The sequence below is a fragment of the Mytilus galloprovincialis genome, chromosome 13 (assembly GCF_965363235.1).
Source record: "Mytilus galloprovincialis chromosome 13, xbMytGall1.hap1.1, whole genome shotgun sequence".
Lineage (NCBI taxonomy): Eukaryota > Metazoa > Mollusca > Bivalvia > Mytilida > Mytilidae > Mytilus > Mytilus galloprovincialis.
In genome coordinates, this window is record NC_134850.1 from 61,848,631 (window position 1) to 61,872,186 (window position 23,556).

At 31.9% G+C, this 23,556-nt stretch overlaps 1 protein-coding gene across 3 annotated transcripts in view; it reads right to left on the reverse strand.

The window, feature by feature from the left end:
* The window catches only part of LOC143057764 (nucleolar complex protein 2 homolog), a 189,452-nt gene that overhangs the window by 19,500 nt on the left and 146,396 nt on the right, over positions 1 to 23,556 (reverse strand). The window contains exons 13-19 of one of the 3 annotated variants that reach the window (XM_076231155.1): positions 16,016 to 16,129; positions 14,546 to 14,647; positions 13,103 to 13,246; positions 5,588 to 5,701; positions 4,960 to 5,105; positions 4,413 to 4,475; positions 2,936 to 3,174 (exon numbers count right to left, since the gene is read on the reverse strand). The exons of 1 other annotated variant lie outside the window; for it this stretch is intronic. In XM_076231155.1, coding sequence (XP_076087270.1) covers positions 2,949 to 3,174; positions 4,413 to 4,475; positions 4,960 to 5,105; positions 5,588 to 5,701; positions 13,103 to 13,246; positions 14,546 to 14,647; positions 16,016 to 16,129 — 909 coding nt within the window. In that variant the 3' untranslated portion in view covers positions 2,936 to 2,948. Of the gene's footprint in view, positions 1 to 2,935; positions 3,175 to 4,412; positions 4,476 to 4,959; positions 5,106 to 5,587; positions 5,702 to 13,102; positions 13,247 to 14,545; positions 14,648 to 16,015; positions 16,130 to 23,556 lie in introns of those variants that run through there. One more of the 3 variants, XM_076231154.1, reaches the window with a different exon arrangement.

The following is a 23,556-nucleotide window of genomic DNA, read 5'->3' on the forward strand; positions in this document are numbered from 1 at the left end:
CGAAAATATTGCTTCCTTTTTAAATTTTGATAGGTATCACAGGCGGACGGACATGATTCATCATCACAAAATTTTCGACAATTTTATTTTTATGAATTCATTATAGCAAACCAATTATTTCTCTTTATAATATGTATTCTTCAACAACGAAAAAGGTAACCCTCAGTATCGAGGTGTTCTTCAATTTTATCATCACCTCTTATCTTGTTCTCGCAATTTCTTTAACCGATGCATGATGAATGTTTACGAAAACGAAAAAAACGCAACTTCAACACAGACTTTTGTTCATTAGACCGTCCATATTCAGGATCTTGTTAAGATTATGTTCTATAGCTAATTAAAGTTTTCCTTATTAACAGAACATCAATAGTTGCATTCCTGTAATCTGAGATATATAATAAAATGTACGGTAATCATATTTGAACTTAGAATGATCTGGAACTAAGCATATGATATAGAAACATATTTATTGTCGAACTAGATGTTGTTACTTATATTCCTTGGTTGCTTTCTCAATAACATATGCATCGAGATCTTCATTTGTTATGCTCAAATTTGTATTCTCAATTTTCTGCTGCTTAAGATATTCACTTTTTCAGGTAGTCATCCTGTTATATCCAAAATAAACAAACACCAGATCAAAATATGTTTACCCTCTTATTGTGTATCACTGATATTTTGTTTTGTGTGGAAAGAGGGTACTTGGTATCAGTTAATACAAAAACCCTACAACAATACAATACATCTATTGTTTGTGTTTCGAAATTTCGAGTGTTAAATTGTTTATTGAGCATTCTAAATTCTGTTGCTTACATTATCTGGTTCCACAGCTTTATTTGTATATTTTTTTTCTATTTAAGAATTATTTTGGTTGATCTTTATTATATATGGATCAGATATGGTTTGACCATTTAAAGACTGGCTAGGACAGAGAAACTGTTGACCACTAAGATCAGATCTGTCTCTCTTTTTTGTAATTTTGTTAAATATTGCAAATGTTGAAGTCAAAATGGCAATATTTTAACATGAAATAGAAAGGCAATGATACCAAAGAAGCATTCAAACTCATAAGTCAATCACATATCGCACCAAAACTGGTAGTGATTTCAGGTGGCCTGAAAGAGAAAGCAAATCCTACTTCAGCTCAGGCTCCCGTCGTGTTGGTTATTTAAGTACAAACCAGGTGATATCTCTAATTGGGGAAATATGGAAAACATTCAGACAATGTAACATGACTGACAGAGCAGGAATTAATATCCTCCATTGAATGATAAATCTCATGGTCTTTAAATGCTAAATGACATTGACTTATTATAAGTGTTTCCCTTTCAACCAACTCTTACACTAGAAAATCTTTACCAAAAAAACACGATAATCATTCACTTATTTTAATTACTAGTATCTTTTTACTCGGACGGTGATTTTCCTTTGGCATGTTTCTTAAGTGAAAATTCGGTTGTTAATGAGTAAACGTTGTGTAACTGGTAAGTTATCAAGTCAGGAGATTTGCATTCACAAATTACTTAAAACCTTTACCAAATTCTTCCATAGATACAAAGATTTGGTTTGCAAAATTAGCTACAAAATTGGCTATACCTGTAGACAACCTATATCAAACGGAATAGCACAGTCTTTTTTTATGATTGTGTTGCTTCAGAGCCCGGAAATATAGATACAATCCAGGTAAACTTATCAACCCTTTAAAAGGACCTACTGTGAAAGATATTCAATTCAACTGTGAAATTATTTCTTTGAATGTTGTCTTTATTGGTATAAATATCAATTGTGTTATCAGTAAATTAAACTCATACTAAATATTGTTTTACATACATATTTACATCTTCTGTACAGCACAAACTGTACTACAATCAGTCGATACCTGTGTTTTGGCAAAAAGAAATGCTTTTCTCTGACATCCATTGGGTGTGTACTGATTGATTTTCTAGTCTTAGACTTTTGTTATGGGTTTCAAACTAGTTGTCAGTAACTCCTAGTAGTCTCACATCTGTTAATTGATTCTTGTAATGAGCCTTGGTACGACTGGTCTTTGTTTTTGTTAGATGTTTTTATGGCTTATATTGAACTGAAAAGTTAAGGCCTTCCAACTGAGGTTTTGATAGTGTATGCTCATGCTGTATTGTTACACTACTGTATAAGGTAAGGAGGAGTGAGTCTTAGTGCCTTCAAACGTGTTTAGCTCCACCATATTTCAATAAGCTTGTTCAAAGTTAGGAGCCTGTAGTTCAGTAGTTGTTTTTAGTTCATATCGGTCATATTTGTTTTCAGTAAATTATTTTTATAAATTAGGGCATTTTCTCGATTGAAATGTTTCAAATTAGTCATGTACAGGGCCTTTTATAACCGATTATACGGTATAATTTTTATAGATGAATGCTGTAGAGTTGCCTAGTATTGCTTACGTTTACTTTGTTTAAACTTTGGTGGATAGTTGTAATATTACTCATACCACAACTCCTTATTTTTATACAAACCCAAACTTTGAAACTATGCAAAAAGTATTATACAACTGCATACCAAATATCATTGAGTTTGCATTAGTGTTTTATCTTAAACTGATATAATCAACCACTTTTATATGTGCACTATATGATCCAATAATAAGATAGACCATGACTAAAGAGGAGGAGCAAAAAAAATCTCCATGGAAATTAAATATACCAATGCTAATATATACCAAATATGATTGACTTGCCACTTATATTTCCCTGAAACTGACCTAATCACATTCTAATAATAAAAAGTTTTGTCGTCTATAGATCATTACTAAGGCAGAGGGGTCTAATAATCTTCATAAGTTGAATTAGATGTCATTGATCCAAAGAAGCAGCTCATTCTAATATTACACTAATTATGGTGTAACCATGAGGGTTTCCTTTATATTTGTTTAATTCAAAACATTATACACAACACACTATTCTGTTAAAGTTTTAATCAGAATCTGACATAGTGAACTCTTTAACAATGTCCTCTTTATCATCGACATCATCTGACATGTCTTCATCCTCCTCATCATCTTCATCTTCATTATCAACATCATCGTCATCATCATTTTGATCTTCATCTACATCCTGATTTTCATCGTTGTCACTTTCATCCTCCTCATCTTCACTAGCAGACTTTGCAAGTTGGTCAAGGTCATCACTATCAAAATCACTAAATCAAACAAATTGGATAAATCATAATAAAATAATATCTATAACAATTTGTTTTCATTTTTTACATTTTCCAAACTTCCATATCGTCCTTATAATGCTTACATTAAACACTTACATGTAACAGAGTACAATGGCAAAATTCTAAAACTATTTATTCATTACTGAGTGGTACAGATTAATTATGATTTATAAAATGATAACTAGAACAAGTATTAGTTTTCTAATACATTTCCTAAACTTTCTTATTATCCTTATAATGTTCAAATGGAACACTTAAAAAGGCACAAGGTAAAATTCCAAAATGATTTGATAAATACTGAGGAGTACAGATTATTGTTCTTTTTAAAATAAAGTTATGCAGATGCAAACTGATACCAATGATTGTTGTCTACCATAAACACAGTTGATCAGGAAAAATTAACATTACGAAATTGTAAAATCAAACGTCACTCAGGCATAATGCATAAATTAAAGATCAAAGATGTTAATGCAACAACATACTAAATCTATCGGGTTTCTTAGTTGTAATATTTCTTCGACTTTGCTCAATATTTGGCTTAAAACATTTGTATTAGATTTATTTTTATATAACGCATTGCTTATATATCGATTTGTTATTCAAATTTACATAAATATAAGTTGTTATCATTTATTAAATGGTGTTAACTGTCCGCACTTGTTACAATTGCCTACGGTAATGTTTAAGTATTGAACATATGTCTTGCACATTGGTCCTAGTACAAACATATATCGTTGGCTTTGATTTTGTTAATGCAAATAATTAGGTGAGTATGACAATAATAATAACAAGTATTTCGAGGCAATTAGTTTATCTCAAATGTTGTTTATTCTTCAAAATCACTATAGTAGAGATATGATAACAAACGTTATCAATAAATAAATAAGCTTTATGTTATTATTCAAAATTGATGCAAATCAAGACAACACAATATAAGTTCTATATAGCTTTTGAGAGAAGTGCAATTGAATGAAATGCATTTGTAAATTGCAAAATGTATTTGCTTTCCATCCATAAATTATATTTCTAAATGTCTCCAAACATGATGGAATGATGTGCTTAACATTTGATACACTAGTATTCTACATTGACTGTTGATCTGTTTACTCTGCGTTTTGGTAAGAATTGATTACACTAGCAGCCTTACCATATCTTCTGCTTTCTTATGTAACATGTGTGCGATGATTGTGAACTTGCTTATAGTAAATAAGTCTTACCTGTAATTCTCATCAGAATTGTCTGCCTTTGCCTTTGCTGGTCTTTCACCTTTTGGTAGGAACCTTTAATGATACAAAAAAATATATATTCCCCTTCATCTTTGGCGTCTTCATGTATGGCAATATAATACAACATGAGTCAATTGTCTCCAAATTATTGTTTGGTCAAGTTTTGTTAAAAAAATATCACTAAAGGCATTTAACAAATATAAATATTAGGCATACAATTAAATCAAAAATCATGTATGATATATAACAATGTATACGGAGGCAAGGCAGACCCTTATAAAGGAGGTCTCATTGTAGAGTTCTGATCCAAGATCCCGCTTACTGTTTTGTCAGATTCTTGTATCACGCTTACACTATGTACGTAAGCAATTCTCATCTTTTTGTAATTTCCTGTGTCCCGCTAGACTTCATTTCCTGTTTTCACGGCACAATAATTTGACAAAAAATTGGCAATCCCGCGTCAGGCTTAGACCCGAATTAGACCCACTTTAAATAGAAACTATGATTACGGACAGTTTTTAAAAAAATCTGTATTAACCTGGTTGTATCATCATCTGACTCATCACTGTCTGATTCAAACAAGGCAGAGAATTCTTCCTTTTCTGCAGCTGTGGCCTTCTGAACTACTTTGGGTCCTTTGGGTCTTTCAATAATTGGTATATTTGCCTCAGCCTTAGAGAGTCCCTAAAATTAAATAAAGGTATTGTTTATTTGGAATCACTACAATTGCTGCATTAATAAAACGAGGCAGGGGTAACCTGCTAAAGAGAACAATGTCCGTTTTATTTCGTATCTTTTAGTAATCAGATATACAAATTTGATAGAAGATTATAATTGTATAGTTGATTTCAGCAATTTGTTTAAAAAACTAGTTGATATTTGAGATAACAATATATCAGGAACTTTAGTTTTAGAAATGTTTAGAGTATTCTGTAATTAATGCATATCAGTACAACTTTCATCATTAAAATATTTAATATATAAAACTGTTAAAAGCATAAAAAAAACAGTTTTGTTCACAACAAGGACTGCAGTCCAAATTTACGAATTAAAAAAGACCCTGATTATTGTAATATGAATGGACATTACAACGTGAACAAAACCAGAGTCCTCTTTTGATTAACCTGCATCTGCATTCTTAACAAATTCTCTTAGCATTAGCTGACCTGTTCTTTAGCAGCAATCTGGTACTGCAATTCTCTGTCTCTTAGCTTCCTCCATGTGGTGAAGTATTTACCCAATGGAGTACCAATATTCTTACACTGTTGTTCCCATGCTGTCTGTAAAAGAGTAGAATTATAATTGTTTAATTTATTTCATTTAGTTTGTATACATCTACTACAACAAGATATTCACAAAGTATAAATACACCAACAACAACATCATTTACAGCAAGTATAAATATATCAACAACAACAAGATCTTCACCGATAATGCATAAATGAACAATGACTATAGCTCCACCAAGTATAAATACATGATCAACAAGATCATCTCCAAGCACAACATTAGTAGGATCTTCTCTTAGTATAAATACATCAACAAAAAGATCTTCACAAAATGCAGGTTTATTTATATACATCAACAACAACAAGATCTTCAGAAATACAAATGAATCAAACGCAACAAGGATATATTATTCCCTAAATAAAATGCTTTTAACTTTAGATAGACACCTATATTTCGTTGTGTTAAGGATGTACTTAGGTGAGGTCAGGTAAAAATTAAGAAATTAAGAAATTAAAATTGATACTATAAGCTGGTAGAGCATCAATTAAGGATAAAGATAAGCTAAAGATATTGATTGGTCATGGACCTCCTTTTCGAGATATTTGAGATTTAAATTATGGCGGGAAAAGGCTGACTCAGACTTTTACCTTATATTTGCATTGGTATTATTTGGGTCTCAAAACTAAAGAAAGAAAATCAAGAATCTTATAAAATTTTGGTAAATGACCTTTCATGAGCTATTAAGTCTTATATGAAAACTAGAGGCTCTAAAGAGCCTGTGTCGCTCACCTTGGTCTATGTGCATATTAAACAAAGGACACAAATGGATTCATGACAAAATTGTATTTTGGTGATGGTGATGTGTTTGAAGTTCTTACTGAACGATTTTGCTTCTTACAATTATATCTATAATGAACTTTGCCCATTAGTAACAGAGAACTATATTTGGTAAAAATTTACATAAATTTACCAAATTAATGAAAATTGTTAAAAATTGACTATAAAGGGCAATAACTCCTTAAGGGGTCAATTGACCATTTAGGTCATGTTGACTTATTTGTAGATCTTACTTTGCTGAACATTATTGCTGTTTACAGTTTATCGCTATCTATAATAGTATTCAAGATAACCAAAAACGGCAAAATTTCTTTTAAAATTACCAATTGGAGGGCAGCAACCCAACAACCAGTTGTCCAATTCATCTGAAAAATTCAGGGCAGATAGATATTGACTTGATTAACAAATTAACTTCTTGTCAGATTTGCTCTAGATGCTTTGGTTTCATAGTTATAAGCCAAAAACTGCATTTTACCCCTATGTTCTATTTTTAGCCGTGGCGGCCATCTTGGTTGAATGGCCAGGTCATCGGACACATTTTTCAAACTAGATACCCCAAAGATGATTGTGGCCTAGTAGTTTCAGTGGAGATTATGTAAAAGATTACTTAGATTTATGAAAAATGGTTAAAGATTGACTATAAAGGGCAATAACTCCTAAAGGGGTCAACTGACCATTTTGGTCATGTTGACTTATTTGTAGATCTTACTTTGCTGAACATTATTGCTGTTTACAGTTTATCTCTATCTATAATAATATTCAAGATAATAACCAAAAACAGCAAAATTTCCTCAAAATTACCAATTCAGGGGCAGCAACCCAACAACCGATTGACCGATTCATCTGAAAATTTCAGGGCAGATAGATCTTGACCTGATAAACATTTTTATCCCATGTCAGATTTCCTCAAAATGCTTTGGTTTTTGAGTTATAAGCCAAAAACTGCATTTTACCCCTATGTTCTATTTTTAGCGGTGGCGGCCATCTTGGTTGGTTGACCAGGTCACGCCACACATTTTTTAAACTAGATACCCCAAAGATGATTGTGGCCAAGTTTGGATTAATTTGGCCCAGTAGTTTCAGAGGAGAAGATTTTTGTAAAAGATTACTTTAATTAACGAAAAATGGTTAAAAATTGACTATAAAGGGCAATAACTCCTAAACGGGTCAACTGACCATTTTGGTCATGTTGACTTATTTGTAGATCTTACTTTGCTGAACATTATTGCTGTTTACAGTTTATCTCTATCTATAATAATATTCAAGATAATAACCAAAAACAGCAAAATTTCCTCAAAATTACCAATTCAGGGGCAGCAACCCAACAACCGATTGACCGATTCATCTGAAAATTTCAGGGCAGATAGATCTTGACCTGATAAACATTTTTACCCCTGTCAGATTTGCTCTAAATGCTTTGGTTTTTGAGTTATAAGCCAAAAACTGCATTTTACCCCTATGTTCTATTTTTAGCGGTGGCGGCCATCTTGGTTGGTTGACCGGGTCACGCCACACATTTTTTAAACTAGATACCCCAATGATGATTGTGGCCAAGTTTGGTTTGATTTGGCCCAGTAGTTTCAGAGGAGAAGATTTTTGTAAAAGTTAACGACGACGGACGACGGACGCAAAGTGATGGGAATAGCTCACTTGGCCCTTCGGGCCAGGTGAGCTAAAAATAAATGGGTGTTATGGGGCAAAATACTTTACATTGAATTGTATGGAAAAACACCAAGGAGTCTGAACATTTGACACAAATTTGAAAACCTCACCTAAGTACATCCTTAAACATATTTGTAAGCAATATATAAAATATATATAAACCAGATGCTCCACAGGGTGCAGCTTTATACAACCGCAGAGGTCAAACCCTGAACGGTTGGGGCTAGTATGAACACAACATTCAAACTGGATACAGCTCTGATTTTGGATTGTGATTAAATAGTTGGCATAGCATAGGGTTTCTGACACAGAATGAATGTGGTCTAATGAACTTAAAATGTTTTTTTTTGCTGCAATTCACTATGCTGTTGAATATTAATGCTTTGATATTTGAAGAAATTTTCTTTTTCATTTCTGAAATCTGAAATAAGAAAAATTGAACCCCACTAATTTTTTTCACCTTCCCCTTTCCCTTATTCCAAAAATGATCTCAATTCAAATTTCTAATGGAGTTTCCAACAATAACTACTCATTTAAATACATCATAAAATATAAAATGTCATACAGTCATGATTTAAGTTGATTTGACTACTATTCTGGACAAAGAAAGATAACTCCAATGCAGCTTTTTATATTGGCAAATTTCCAATGAAGTTCATTTAACTAAAGGTTTTGGCAAATTTTCAATGGAATTTATTAATAACTAAGTTTTTGGCAAATTTCCAATATACATAATTTAAGAGCAGTTTATGTGAGCTATTAAAATGAGTTTCAATTACCGACCTTACACTGCTTTTAAATTATGTTTTGTACTTAAGTAATTGTCCATTAACCTGGAAACCCTTTTCCCCCCTTTTTTGCATCTTATTCCAACGGTTTGAGCCATAACTCCCAAAGACAATTCTTACCATGGCTTTGTGGTATTCCAATATCCAAAATCTAAATACATGGTTAGATTCATCAAATCAAAGAACCCCAAGAATTCAATTTTTGATGAAATCAAATAAAGTTCAATTTTGGACCCTTTAGACCTCAATATGGACCAATTTGATAACCGGTCCTAAATATTAAAAATCTAAATACATGGTTAGATTCAGCATATTGAAGAACCCCACATATTGAATTTTTGGTGAAATCAAACAAAGTTTAATTTTGGACCCTGATTTGACCAACTTGAAAACTCAGCCCATAATCAAAAATCTAAGTACATGTTTAGATTCAGCATATCAAAGAACCCCAAGAATTCAATTTTTGTTAAAATCAAACCAAGTTTAATTTTGGACCTTAATGTAGACCAATTTGAAAACGGGACCAAAAATTAAGAATCTAAATACACGGTTAGATTCGGTTTATCAAAGAACCCCAATAGTTAAATTTTTGATGAAATGAAACAAAGTTTAATTTTGGACCCTTTTGGCCCCTAATGCGTTGGGACCAAAACTCCCAAATCAATCCAAACCTTCCTTTTGTGGTCATAAACCTTGTATTTAAATTTTCATAGATTTCTATTAACTTTTACTAAAGTTATTTTGCAAAAACCAAGAAAAATGCTTATTTTGGGACCTGTTTTTGGCCCTAAACTGTTGGGATTTTAACTCCCAAAATCAATCCCAACCTTCTTTTTGTGGTCATAGACCTTATATTAAAATTTCATAGATTTCTGTTTAATTATTCTAAGTTATTGTGCGAAAACCAAGAAAAATGCTTATTTGGGCTCTTTTCGGCCCCTTATTCCTAAACTGTTGGGACCATAACACCCAAAATCAATCCCAACCTTCCTTTTATGATCATAAACCTTGTGTTTAAATTTCATAGATTTCTATTTACTTTTACTAAAGTTCGAGTGCGAAAACCAAATGTCTTCGGACAAGGACAATGACGACCATGACACCAACGTGATACCAATATACAACCAAAAAATTTTCAATTTTTGCGGTCGTATAAAAACAACACGTAAACATTTAATGCGTCCAAAGCATTTTTCTGGATTAACCTTCATGTGGAAGCCTCAATGAAAGCCAAAGATGCATAAAACAGAAACATTTTAAGAGCTATTTAATAAAAAAATTACCTACAATAATAGCCAAATCCTTGACCTTCTAAGGCCAACTCAAACCTGATTGAGTTTCTTTAATAATGAATACAAAATTTATAAACGGGCAAATTTAGAAAGGTTCTTTGTTATTCATGTCAGTTCAAAAGTGCTGATTTCTGATCTCATTGTACCCATTGGAACTGATACCATATAGCGGGTAATTTTCGCGGGTGTAAAATTTTGTTGAATAACGTATATGAAATATTTTGGCAGTTATTAATTAAAACTTTTATCAATACCTTTGCATGTATATTTATAATTTGACGATTTTGTTCTACACGCAAAAATAAATTATAAAAATTTACAACCCGCAAGAATAACCCACTATACAGTAGTCCACCTGAAGAGGTATTAACCCAGTGATGTAACAAAGTGTATAAATGTAATGCCTCACAAGTGCTTTTCTGGATTAACCTTCATCAGGAACACTTAATCCGCTTTTTGAAAAGTACAGTGGTGTGAACAACATATGAATGAACTGTTAAAAGAAGCATATTCTAGTTTCTAATTCGTTGAACTTTCTTAGCAAGAAATATTGGAAAGTTGAAACCAGGTAGAAATAAGAATAAATATTGCCAATAAAATGCCTGAACCACCGGAATAATATTTGGTCTGTTGCCTCTTTATTTTGGTATCTGGTGTGTTGATTATAGATACGATTCTCAAATTTATTGACTACTTTGAGTGTAAATCATACTAGTCTTTTTATTTCAAAACCCATCCCTGATTTTACCCTGTTCTAATCCAATTGAGTTGTCCTTCTTTGAACAGAAAATTGCAGTTCTTCATTGAAATAGTCAAATACAAAATTTCTATCAAAATTTAGGTTAGGACAATGAATAGTTTGTATGTTTTTCAACTTAGCACTTAGCATGGATTCAAAATGGTTTCTACCTTTAAATTATGATACAGCCTATGAGATCTAAATAAATAAATATATAGATGTCATTTGGTTTGTCATCTCAATGAGATGCTCATGATCACTATCTAAATTCCTATTAGTCAATATTTACATTTATTCATATAGTCAATATAACACAAGATAATTTTAACTGAATACATTTAAATTGTAAACATTGTAAAGATAAGATAGTAAAAGCAGTTTTAACATTGCTATCTATAGACGTTGGGCACAAGGAAGTTTAAAAATCAATTCAGACATCTTTAAAAATGGCCTTTGCCAGTTCTTTACAAAAAGGACAAATTCCCGTGGGATGTGAAATATGCCAAGGTAAAAATAAGATTGAATTCAAATGTCTGGACTGTAACATTTTAATGTGCAGTGGTTGCAAAGATAGAGTCCACTTAAAAATTGCAAAAGATCATCAGATAACTGATATAAAGGAGATAGGAAAACGTGTTATTTTCAGTGAAATCAAGTGTGAACACCATACGGGACAGGCATGCTGCCTTTTCTGTCAAACCTGTAAAACATTTATCTGTCCAAAGTGTGTAGCTAAAATTCATAATGGACATGAGTTGATTGAAGAAGAAGACTACAATGAAGGCAAAGTAGAAACCAAGCCAAAACAGCAGGGTAAGATTAAGTTTGAAATATCCAAAGTATATACAACAGATCTTACTGATATTGACTATATAGCAGTATGTACTGATGGTTCTATGTGGATGGGGGATAATACCAGATCAAAGTTACAACATGTCGAACTAAGGGAGAATAGAACTGAAGTAATAACAAGTCTAAACATTAAGATTTATGGAATGGCAAAAACTCATTCAAATAACATTCTTGTTACAACATATGGGACTAAACTCAAACTAATCAACACCATGACAGGACAGATGACAGATTCCAGGTATGATGTAAAACCATTGGGTCCAACCTGTATCCATGTGACCAGTGATCACAGAGTCATCATAGGAGCCTGGACTGGTGGTGAACTATTCCCTGTCACAGGAAGACGTGTAGTGGTGGTAATGGATCAGGAAGGAAAACAACTCAAGGAATATGAACATGACAAACATAACAAACGATTATTTACCTACCCTAGATGTGTAACAACTACAAGTAATGGTAACATCTGTGTGATGGACGTGTTAGATAATGATGGCAGAAGTAGAGTGGTAGTGTTATCACCAGGAGGAGACATACTAGGGATATACACTGGTCACCCTGATGTCAATACCAGGGAGAAACTATTTATACCTCAAGGAATACTCACAACACCATCAGATAATATTGTTGTTACAGAAACAAACAATGATTTATTGCATTTATTGACTGACCAAGGACAAAGTATTACCTACTACAATCTCTGTGACATGGGAATCTTATTTCCATTCTCACTTGCTCTGTCTACATCAGGAACTGTCTATATAGGATGTGTTAATGTAGCAGGAAGTCCAGACACTACAAAGGCCAAACTTTATGAGTTGGAATTTTCTGGAATCTAGTGGTCACAAGGTCCAAGACAAATTTGATAAAAGACCTGATAGCAAACGAAATGGATTTTGAAGAACTTATATACTGAGAAATTAAAGGACAGACAGATCAAACAGAATTTGCCAAATCAATCTCTAAGAATTAAAAAACGGTATATATATTGTAAGCATATTTATCATTTTTTTAATGTGATAGTTCACAAGGTGACAGTACACAGGAAGACATGTCACTCTAGCCAGACACATTTTCCTTAGCCATCACTACTAAATTCAGGTTGAATAGCTGATAGGCAGCAAAGACCAAGTTTTCATTATCACCTGACATGAGCATGCTACCAAGAGACACAAATTAGCTATAAATTGGTGAGCTTCAGTATTTTTAAGTTAAACAAATACAAATACAAATAATTTTATTTTGCAATGAGCGCCCCAAAGGAGCAGAATTATAAAAACTTACAATAGCTTTGTCATCTGAGATACTGAAGGACACAGATTTCCTCCTGTCTGTAATAAACTTTGATGTCTCCTGAACTTTATCCACTATCTGTTTTATTTGTTTACAGTAGTTTGCTATTTTACATTTCTTCAGGAATTCCTTCATCTGAAATTCATACAACTAATATTTTTTTTACAATTTCAAAGAAAAAAGTAATTAAACTTTTGCAGATTTTGATAATGTATATAATGCAGTAGTAGTAAAATTATTATTCTTTGCATTATTAACAAATGCAGTGTGTTTACAATTTTAAATTATATGTTAAATTAATAACAAATGTCAAAAACAAGTTATTTGGTTTTCTGGTTTGTATTGTTGTTTCATATTGGGTTGAGGTGGAGCCTTTTAAAGCCGACTATACAGTATGGGTTTTGCTCATTGTTGAAGGCCATACAGTATAGTTGCATTAAGGCACATTATTTGGACATGGGTCGATCCATTTTACACATAGAATATTTCTATGATATCTATTTGTTATATAATAAAAAATATACACCTCTTGCAAAAAAAAATCAATAATAGTTGTTGTGTATTGTTTTCCATATTCATTAGGACTAGATGGTCCTTTTCAAAAGAGAGTTCCTGTCATCTTTTTTTATATAAGTACTGATCAGATGATTATATCAAAAAAAAATCGTAAGGTTTCCGCCGAACCCACTGTCTATCGCCTACTTTTGCTGTTAATCGCAGACTCAACAAAAATGAGGAAAAAAATTAATAAAATAATCCACTTGATGCTATATCTAGATTGTGAGTAGCTTCTGTCCAAGTTTGGTAAAATCCAGGCTAGTTTATAAATCTAATAAATGTTTTAAAAACTTTAACTGCAGACTGTATGTAATATTAACTGGATGAAAAATTAAGTCCATTTATAAGTAAAATACTATCAAACAGGTACAAAATTTCAAAGAAATTTCCTTCTGGATACTAGTTTTTGATCACAAGCAAGCTTCCACTCAAAAATTGAATTAAAATTTTAAAAATTTTAACCACAGAGTGAATGTAATGTTTCCTTGAAGAAAAACTAAGCCCATTTATAAGGAAAATACGGAAAAAATGATTATTTTTTTTTACAAAATTTACTTCTGGATACTGTCTTATGATCATAGACAAGGTTCTGCTCAATTTTGGTAGAAATCCAGGTCAGTTTAAGAAAGTTGTTAACATTTCAAAAACTTTAACCACAGAGTGAATATTTGTGGACTCTGCTGCTGCTGCCAAAGGAATGTAGGATCGCTATGTCTTGCTTTTTCGACAAAATTCACAAGCAACTAAAAGAGATAATTCAGGATATTAATTATCAACAATGAATATTTGACCATAAATGAAAACTTGTTGAATTATAAAGTTTGAAGCATCATTCAACAAATTTGAAATATAGAAAAATAGCCCTTATTAAACTACCTGAAGTATTGATGGTAAAACCAGTTCAGGAAAACCAATCTTATGAGCATGGATGTTAAAATGGTCCATAAATAGTTCATATAACTGGTCAATGATGCCATCCTGAAAAATAATGTTACAGTTACCTCCCTTTGTACAGACAATACACAAAGCAAATCTTAAAAGTGTAAAAAAACTAACATGTATTCCTTACAGAAATATTCCGCAAATTATTAAGAATATATACATAAACAGTGATACATATTGAGAGTTGTTCTGACTGATAATTTATGATTTTCTAAGGTCTGTTTTTATATGTAGATATTGCTGTTTATTAGCATTTCATCAGTTGTGTTATCTGTATAAAGTATTGATGTTATTTAAGCTTGTACATAGTGTGCTGTGTTTTATTGTAATTTCGTATATGACTTGCTTCTTTGGCTTTGTAAACAACACCTTGATAAAATTATCGATATATCAAATTATCAATACTTATGTTTGTCCATCTGATGAGTTAAGCCTTTTTCAACTGATTTTTATAGTTTGTTCTTATGTTGTACTGTTATACCACTGTCCCAGGTTAGGGGAGGGTTGGGATCCCGCTAACATGTTTAACCCCGCCACATTATTTATGTATGTGCCTGTCCCAAGTCAGGAGCCTGTAATTCAGTGGTTGTGACACGTTTGTTTATGTGTTACATATTTGTTTTTCGATCGTTCATTTTTTTATATAAATAAGGCCGTCAGTTTTCTCGTTTGAATTGTTTTACAATGTCTTATCAGGGCCTTTTATAGCTGACTATGGGGTATGGGCTTTGCTCATTGTTGAAGGCCGTACAGTGACCTATAGTTGTTAATGTCTGTGTCATTTTGGTCTCTTATGGACAGTTGTCTCATTGGCAATCATACCACATCTTCTTTTTTTATATTAGCTATACTTAGCGAAGACTCAGAGATATAAATAATAATGGTTGTTAAAATATACATGTACCTCTTACATAAATCCACATGTATCAGAACCTATTTGCAATTTATTAGAATATTTACTAAGCTTTATCTAACAGGGAGTAAAAAGGAACAGACACATAGTGCTTTATTATAACATTTAATTAGCTTAGATTGTGTGTTTAACTTTGGTTTGTTTAACATTTAGTTTGCAATGAAATTTTAGAATTCTCCTAAATATGTAGTTTTTCATGTGTTGAGGATTATGAACAAAATAAAAATATTAACATCTTTTTCTCATTAATATAATCAAAAGTATTTCTTAATATTTTTGTATTTTGTTCATAATCCTCAATTAACAATACTACAAAATGTATGAGTAAATAATTCTAGATCTGAGGCAAGATACAACTCAGAATGCATCAGGTTCTAGGATAGTATGATCTCTAATGTCAAAAAATACTTTCATGAAGCCCGATAATTCTAATAAAATCATAATTCAATTCATTAATAAAAAATAATATTTTTTAAACAACAATGTATTACCTTAAAGGATTTCTCCACCAGCTGTGCTTTAGATAACTTCAAAATACAGGCAAAATTCAATGGTTTGAAACTGATACTTTTATGCTTCTTGTTGAAGTCTGTCAGCTCAAAAACCTGCAAATAAATATTTTCAATACATTGTTTATTTTTTTTAAAAGGTCACATGTCAATGTTAATTATATGGTAAAGTGTCACTATGAGTTATCTCCCTTATGAATGTATCACTGAGTCAAAACACGAGTTATCTCCCTTATAAATGTTAATTATATGGTAAAGTATCACTAAGTCAAAACTTAACGAGTTATCTCCCTTATAAATGTTAATTATATGGCAAAGTATCACTAAGTCAAAAATCAATGAGTTATCTCCCTTCTAAATGTTAATAATATGGTCTAGTATCACTTAGTCAAAACACAACGAGTTATCTCCCTTATAAATGTTAATTATATGGTAAAGTATCACTTAGTCAAAACACAAGTTATCTCCATTATACATGTTAATATCACAAAGTCAAAGAACAATGAGTTATCTCCCTTATGAATTAAAGTGATGACAAATGACTGATCTCCCTTCTTTAACAAATGATTTGATAAGCATGAAAAATGAGAGCAAAATATTGAGTTATTTTTCTTCCTGGATAACAATTGAGCAAGTCCTAAAAGAGCAAAAGATGCAAGCAAAAAATGGTGTGATCTCGTCTTTCTTTTTTACAAAGCAGCAATTTGTTTCAAACCCAGATTGTTTCCATTTATACTATTTCATTTTGTATTATTTCTACTAAATAATTTTGTATCATTTGTACTATACTATTTTGTATTACTTATAAATTTTCCATTTGTATTTTTTGTACTATAATTTAGTTTCAAATTAGTTTGAATTCTTTTTATCAAATAATGGAAATGAGAATCAAGTAGGCAACCAATTTTACTTATAATATTTTTTGTCAGAGCTTTTATTTTATGTAGTCCTATTAGGTTCCAAATGTTTAGAAATTAGCTATCTACTAGGTACAGTCAGTGTATAGAAATTAGACTCCAGAAGGTACCAAAGTACACAAAAGACAGATCCTTGAGGGTATCCGAAAGTAAAGACATTTTTTATTCAAGAACTTTAGAAACTTTGATTATGTGTGAAAAGGACATTCCTCAATGAAATGATGAAGACACAATTCACAGACAACCACTTATATCAATTAGCACAATGTGAAAATTGTCAATCATTGATGTTTTTTTTAATGCAAACCTTATTAAGTTATGATCAGTTGTAAATCTATATGTTATAAGTATAGATTATAACATGCCCTTTTCCATATTGGCCCTGGTATCATCCCTCGACCCATTAGCCGAGGGCCGATATGGGTCGAGGGATGATACCAGGGCCAATATGGAAAAGACATGTTATAATCTTTTTATCACATATTTAATTTCTGCAGAAAAGAGAAACAAAGGTCAATTATAACAATTTAATGAAAGATAAAAGGTAAAATCTTAAACATTTGATCACAAACGTGTCGTTAAGGACACAGTGACGTCACGTCATTTAGAATCAGGGCACAATATCAATATGGTCTTTTTTGCCCCGGCAATTTTGAGGTTATTGCATATGCAAAACCAGTCGTATTCGTAACAAATATGTGATAATATAAATATATATATCTATATTATATTTAAACAAATACATTTGTCATGTATGCAAATTATATATAATTAATTATATTAAGAGTGTTAATAAAAGTAGTTTAAAAAAATCAAATTTGCAACATTATTTGCCAAATATCAAAGGGAAATGCATTGTCATCTAAAAATAACAGCACAAAAGCACATAATTTCTGCTAAGTCTATCATTCTCTCTTCATCTAGCCTGAGCTGTTTGCATGATATTGTTTTTAAAATTGAACAAATATAAGAAGTTGCCAGATATCTTCAATGAAAAAATGAAAACATGCTATAAATTCATGCGTCCGAAACAAATAAATCAGGAACATTCAGTGCATAATATTTGAAAGCTACAGATGCCTTTAAGAACTGAAATAGTTGCAAGAGCTATATGATCAGAAAGGACCTGAAAAAAATTTCTTATTCCAATAAGACAGAAATGCAACAACACAGTAAAAATGCCACAAATACACCACTTCATATTTGATCTCTTAGTTGTCCAGAATAGTGTTCTTTGTAGCAAACCACTCTCCATGGACTTTCTCATCAAATCAAAGATGGCTGTTTAGGTTATTGAACTTCTCACTACTTATGTTAATTTAAAGTCTACATGGGTACATAATGTTTAAGATTTACAATAATATGGGACATTTTATTCACAAAAATAACTATTAAACATCTGAAGGTAAATTAATATGGTAAAAAGATATGTTGTACCCTCCTGTGTTATAACTAGGTACAAAAGGACAACCTTGAACACCAGGAATCCTCCTGCACAATCAAGTATAAAAGAGGCAACCTTAGGCATCAGGAACCCTCCTTAATAGAAAGGTACAAAATACAACCTTGATGTATGTCATGTTTCACTTCAATAGTGACAAAGTCATTCATGAATAAACCCGTTAACATAATGTTAATGATGTCTCCTCTGGTGATATTAATCAAAGTTTGATGTGAGTTTTACACAATCAGGCAACTGAATGATTTAATCAGTCTACGGTATCACATATATGCACAAGCATGCAGAAAACTGCGCAGTATGATGCAATCATTGAAAGTGAAGAAAATCTATCAATACAAGGAAAGTCAAACAAAAGACACCTTTCCCAAGGTTATTTTCTTTTCAATTTTTATAGCTGTAGCATCTTTACAACCTTGCACCAAATGTTTGGAAAACCTCCAGAAAAAAGGTGAACGTCTTCTTTCCATTCTCATATTTTATCTACAAGTTATAGTAACTCCTTTGTAATGTATTGATATATTTATTTTTATTGATGAATTGGTGAATGGAAATGACTTTTTTGTGACCCTAGTGTGAACGAAAGTGTCAATTCATTTAGAAGCAGATGTAGTTAAATTATTACAAGATTTAAAAAAAAAGAGAACTATTTTAAAGGAAACAGATTTAAAAAAAAAAATAACCAATCAACAATGGAATTTTACCTTTGCCAAAGTTTTGATAACAACAGTTACTTGTCAAATTTTATAATCAATAAAATCTTAAGAGATATTTAAAATTTTGAGTTATCTTTCTTTCAAGTCGCCAATGCTAATGAATAGGTGGATAGGTGGATAGGTGGATAGGTGGATAGGTGGAATTTGGAAGATACATATGCATCATGCATGTATGTGTTTTCTTTTTTATATGCTTTTCCAACCACAATTTGGGGGTGGGGGTGGGGTGGGGGGGGGGGGGGGGGTGGGGGTGGCGGGGTGTCTGAAAGTCAAACGAACGGTTTCACGACGATGACTGACTTATAAGGATGATCGATGGCAAATATTAAAGGCTTTTCAAGATTGAAATGTCCTGATGAAGGTAAAAATCCAGACAAAAAGCACCTCAGACAAATCAAATGTACCCAGTGTAGTGTGTGCATTTTAAACATTATAAACGCTGTACGAATATTGATGCTTGCAATGCAACTATAGATAATACTTTAAACAACGTCTGATCAATCAGTGAACATAAGCTAGTATTATGCATGTTTCCTGGTTGACTCAAGGGTATGGGAATTAGAAAAAAACACATGTTCTCAAGACCAATGAAACTCTTTCTGAATCACTTGGTGTTTTGGGGAATTTCTTGTCTATGCCCAACGGATCTAAATGTGTTTCAGATACAGGGTAAATACGTGCATACACAGGTACACAAGCAAACAAAAATAAGACAGCACCACGTGCATACACAGGTACAAAAAAAAACAAAACAAAAAAAAAAAAAAAAAAAACCGACATCACCATCAAGGTTACGTAAACATCTGCTGCGAGACGAGGTTAACTATGATTTTGTCCACGGGATAGGTAGCCATTATCACAAATAATCATCATGTGTTTGTGATGAAGATGATACTGAATGTGTCATGGTATTATTATGATCAAACTTCTTAAAGTACATACGTCATATCTTATACAATTAATTGATTATTCGTGGCTAATAATGACAGAATAATTATATTTTTTTACTGGTTAATTATTCTGTCAGATAAAAAAAATCTCCTGTTAAGCTATTCTTAGAAATCTCCGGCGTCCACCAATTATGGAACCTGGTTGGGGCCTTTGAGTGAAAAAATATTGCTTGTGTGACGTCCAGCAGCAAATATATCATGCATATTCAGGAATATGGCCGTTCAACATCAGATATCAGTTCATAATTAAATCAAAATAATATTATATTGATAGTATATTATGCATTATGCTCCTTGTGAGCCCATTTGATCATGTTGATGGAAATAAAGCATCTTCTTCTATATGTCATTTATATTATAATTTATTTGCAAAAATACACCCATATGGGTCAAGCAAACACAAATACAAAAATATATATATGTACATGTATCTACAATACATTATTGCTTAAAGTCAAGTCAAGTTACCTAAAACCATTAATATCAAGGTGTATAGTAAATTAATTCAAGATTTTTTATGAAGGTGAAATTACACAATGTCTGACGTACTCACAAGTAACCTTTATTTAGATATGTTTGAAAAATGACATCGTAAATACAGGTGCGCCAAAATATTGCCCCTTAAGCAAACAATCAAAATGACCTAGTACAACTCGCTGATTGGTTCGTTCTACAAATTTTACCGACTGAGAAGTAGGTGTTTTATCAATCAGAATATAGGTCAGTGTGCCAGACATCGAACTTGAATGACTTCAAGAATAATTTTCCTTCACTTTAATCTTTACCCCTGGAAGTTCCAAGGTCAAGTTTAAACAAAGGAAATTACAGATGAGAGATCAAGCAGAGAACTATGTATATCATCACTCAACACATGACAAAAGATGAAAACGTTGACAGGAAGTGTGCATTAATTCCCAACAAATGAATAAGTTAACAATATCGCTACTAAAAGTTTCCATTCACAATACGACAATCCTGTGTTCAGACACAAAATACATTGAATGAAAAAAGATCATTGTTTAACAAACTAAAATTAAAAATACGTGGTTTATCGCATGTCAATTTAAAGAAAACTTATCTAATCCCCAGGAGAGACACCCGGGAGAGTTTTTATTCTGGGTTATCAAGTTAACCTTGCATCGGAACGTCATATTTAATATTGAAATTAATATTCCGTGGATTCTTAAACTCGCATCGACCTGTCACTACTGCGTTTCATCTGGGCTTTCGACCGGTTTACTACATTTCATCCGAGCGCGGCGCCAGAATCTTAGAGAGACGAAACACGCGTCTAGCGTTCCGAACTATTATCTTTTAGTTTTCACTAGGTAATTGGGGAAAAAAAAGATATGGTCATTTCTATCAAATCTTTATCTTATTTTATAGGCGTATTTTATAAGTTGTGGTTGACAGAATTTGTAACAAACTTAAAATCAATTATATACTTAGTTTTGGGGTAGGTATTTTGGTACATAAAATCTCCTATATATCACATAAAACTGTATTGTTTTTTAGTTATGACTAACAGCCTACTTTTTTTGTAAAATCATCCAAACAGTAAATAAAGCCGTGCATATTTACATACACAGAGTGATTGATAATAACCAACTATGAATGAACTATTCTCTGTGGATGAAGTCATAAGAGATGAGTGATTCATCGTCGAATTATTCTTCAAGTATATCGACCTGGAATTCAGTTCTGATAATACAGGTGTGAATATATAAAGAAATAACTTCTCAAAACATGATTCGAAATAATCTTATTATGAATAAAAAAACGAAAAACGAAAAGGATAATCACGCGAAATGTGGGCAACTGAAACAGTCAAATGGAGAGAAATATCCGAGATTTAGTAAAGACACGAAAGTTGTTCTAAATGCAAAAATCAACTGATTTCAAATATTTATAAAAATATTGAGAAAAATCAGAAAAATTGCAAGACCCGTAAATAAACCACGAGTTCATACTAAAAAAAAAATAGTAAATGTTTTTTTTTATAGTTTTTTTGTTGTTGTTTAGATTAGACCGTTAGTTCTCTCGTTTGAATTGTTTAACATTGTTCATTTCGGAGATGTTAGAAGAAATATCTTTTTGTATTGGACCATAAAAGATTCAACATTGTTTACATTTGTTTTCCTGGTTTACAAAATAATCTGAATACACATTTCTTTTTTCATTTCAGAAAATTAATAGCAAACCGATTTCCACTTCGAATAATGAACATTTGATTACAATTGATTGTGAACGTTTTTATTTCTAAGCCAAGTATTACAATTTACCCATCAACAACTTATTATCATTGGACACTATCCATTATCTCTCAGAAATATCAGAAAACACAAAATCGTCGCTTTTATATTTTTGGTCAATTGACCATAGAAATGTTAGTCAAACCATTTTGCTTTACCTGAATACAGGCACATACAGGTAAGACATTTTGTTTTTAAAGATTTTATATTTCATAAACCATAACGTTTTGTAAATAATACATCCGCACAAATTCAAACTCATATTAATGTACAGTACTACCAGTCACCGTGAATGTTTTATAAGTACAGAGTAGTTCATTCGAGTAATGTTTATTATTTACTTCTTCTGAAACAACATCCGGGTTATTTTACTTAGATCCGGAAACACACAAAACGGTCACTCCAATTCAATGACAAATTCTACTAACAAAAATAGCGTGAATAAGGTCCAGTATGAAATCTGACCACAATGGGATTGTAGTGTTAATTATATCGATCATTGACGGATATACACGAAATACATGTATAACAAACGTGTTGATTTTAGTTTTGGCTGATAGTGAATTCGAATGTTCTTAGGAGCAATTACATTGTACATTTTGCATGTGTATAATAATGTTGGTTCGTTGAAATTTCTGGATGAAAACTGAATTAATGTGGCATAAGGTGTATATTAAGGATCGTATTTTGCAGCTTACACTAAATCCGTTCTGAGGTGACCTGATTGCACTTTGGGTTGAGGAAATGATTATTCTAAATGTCAGATGAACCAGCTTCAAAGAATAATTGATTGTACTCTTAAGTTGGTACTGTAAATGTCCCCCCTTTTAAAATTCAGAATCAATTATCTCGACACTGATATTAAAGTGTCGTTACCCCCAATATCTCTATACTGTTGTTGCCACGTTGTGGTCCTTTGACCGAGTCGAGTTCGACACTTTTATCAATCTAAAAAAAAAAAAAAAAATAAGACACAACCAACTATATATTTGCAGAGAGCTAATAAAACCTCAAATAAAGTCTCGTCCGAGTGTATATATCTGTGTAAGAAAATGTGATCAACCTAATCAGACCCAGTTTTTGGTGGGGTTCGTGTTGTTTATTCTTTAGTATTCTATGTTGTGTCATCTGTACTATTGTTTGTCTGTTTGTCTTTTTCATTTTTAGCCATGGTTTTGTCAGTTTATTTCGATTTATGAGTTTGACTGTCCCTCTGGTATCTTTCGTCC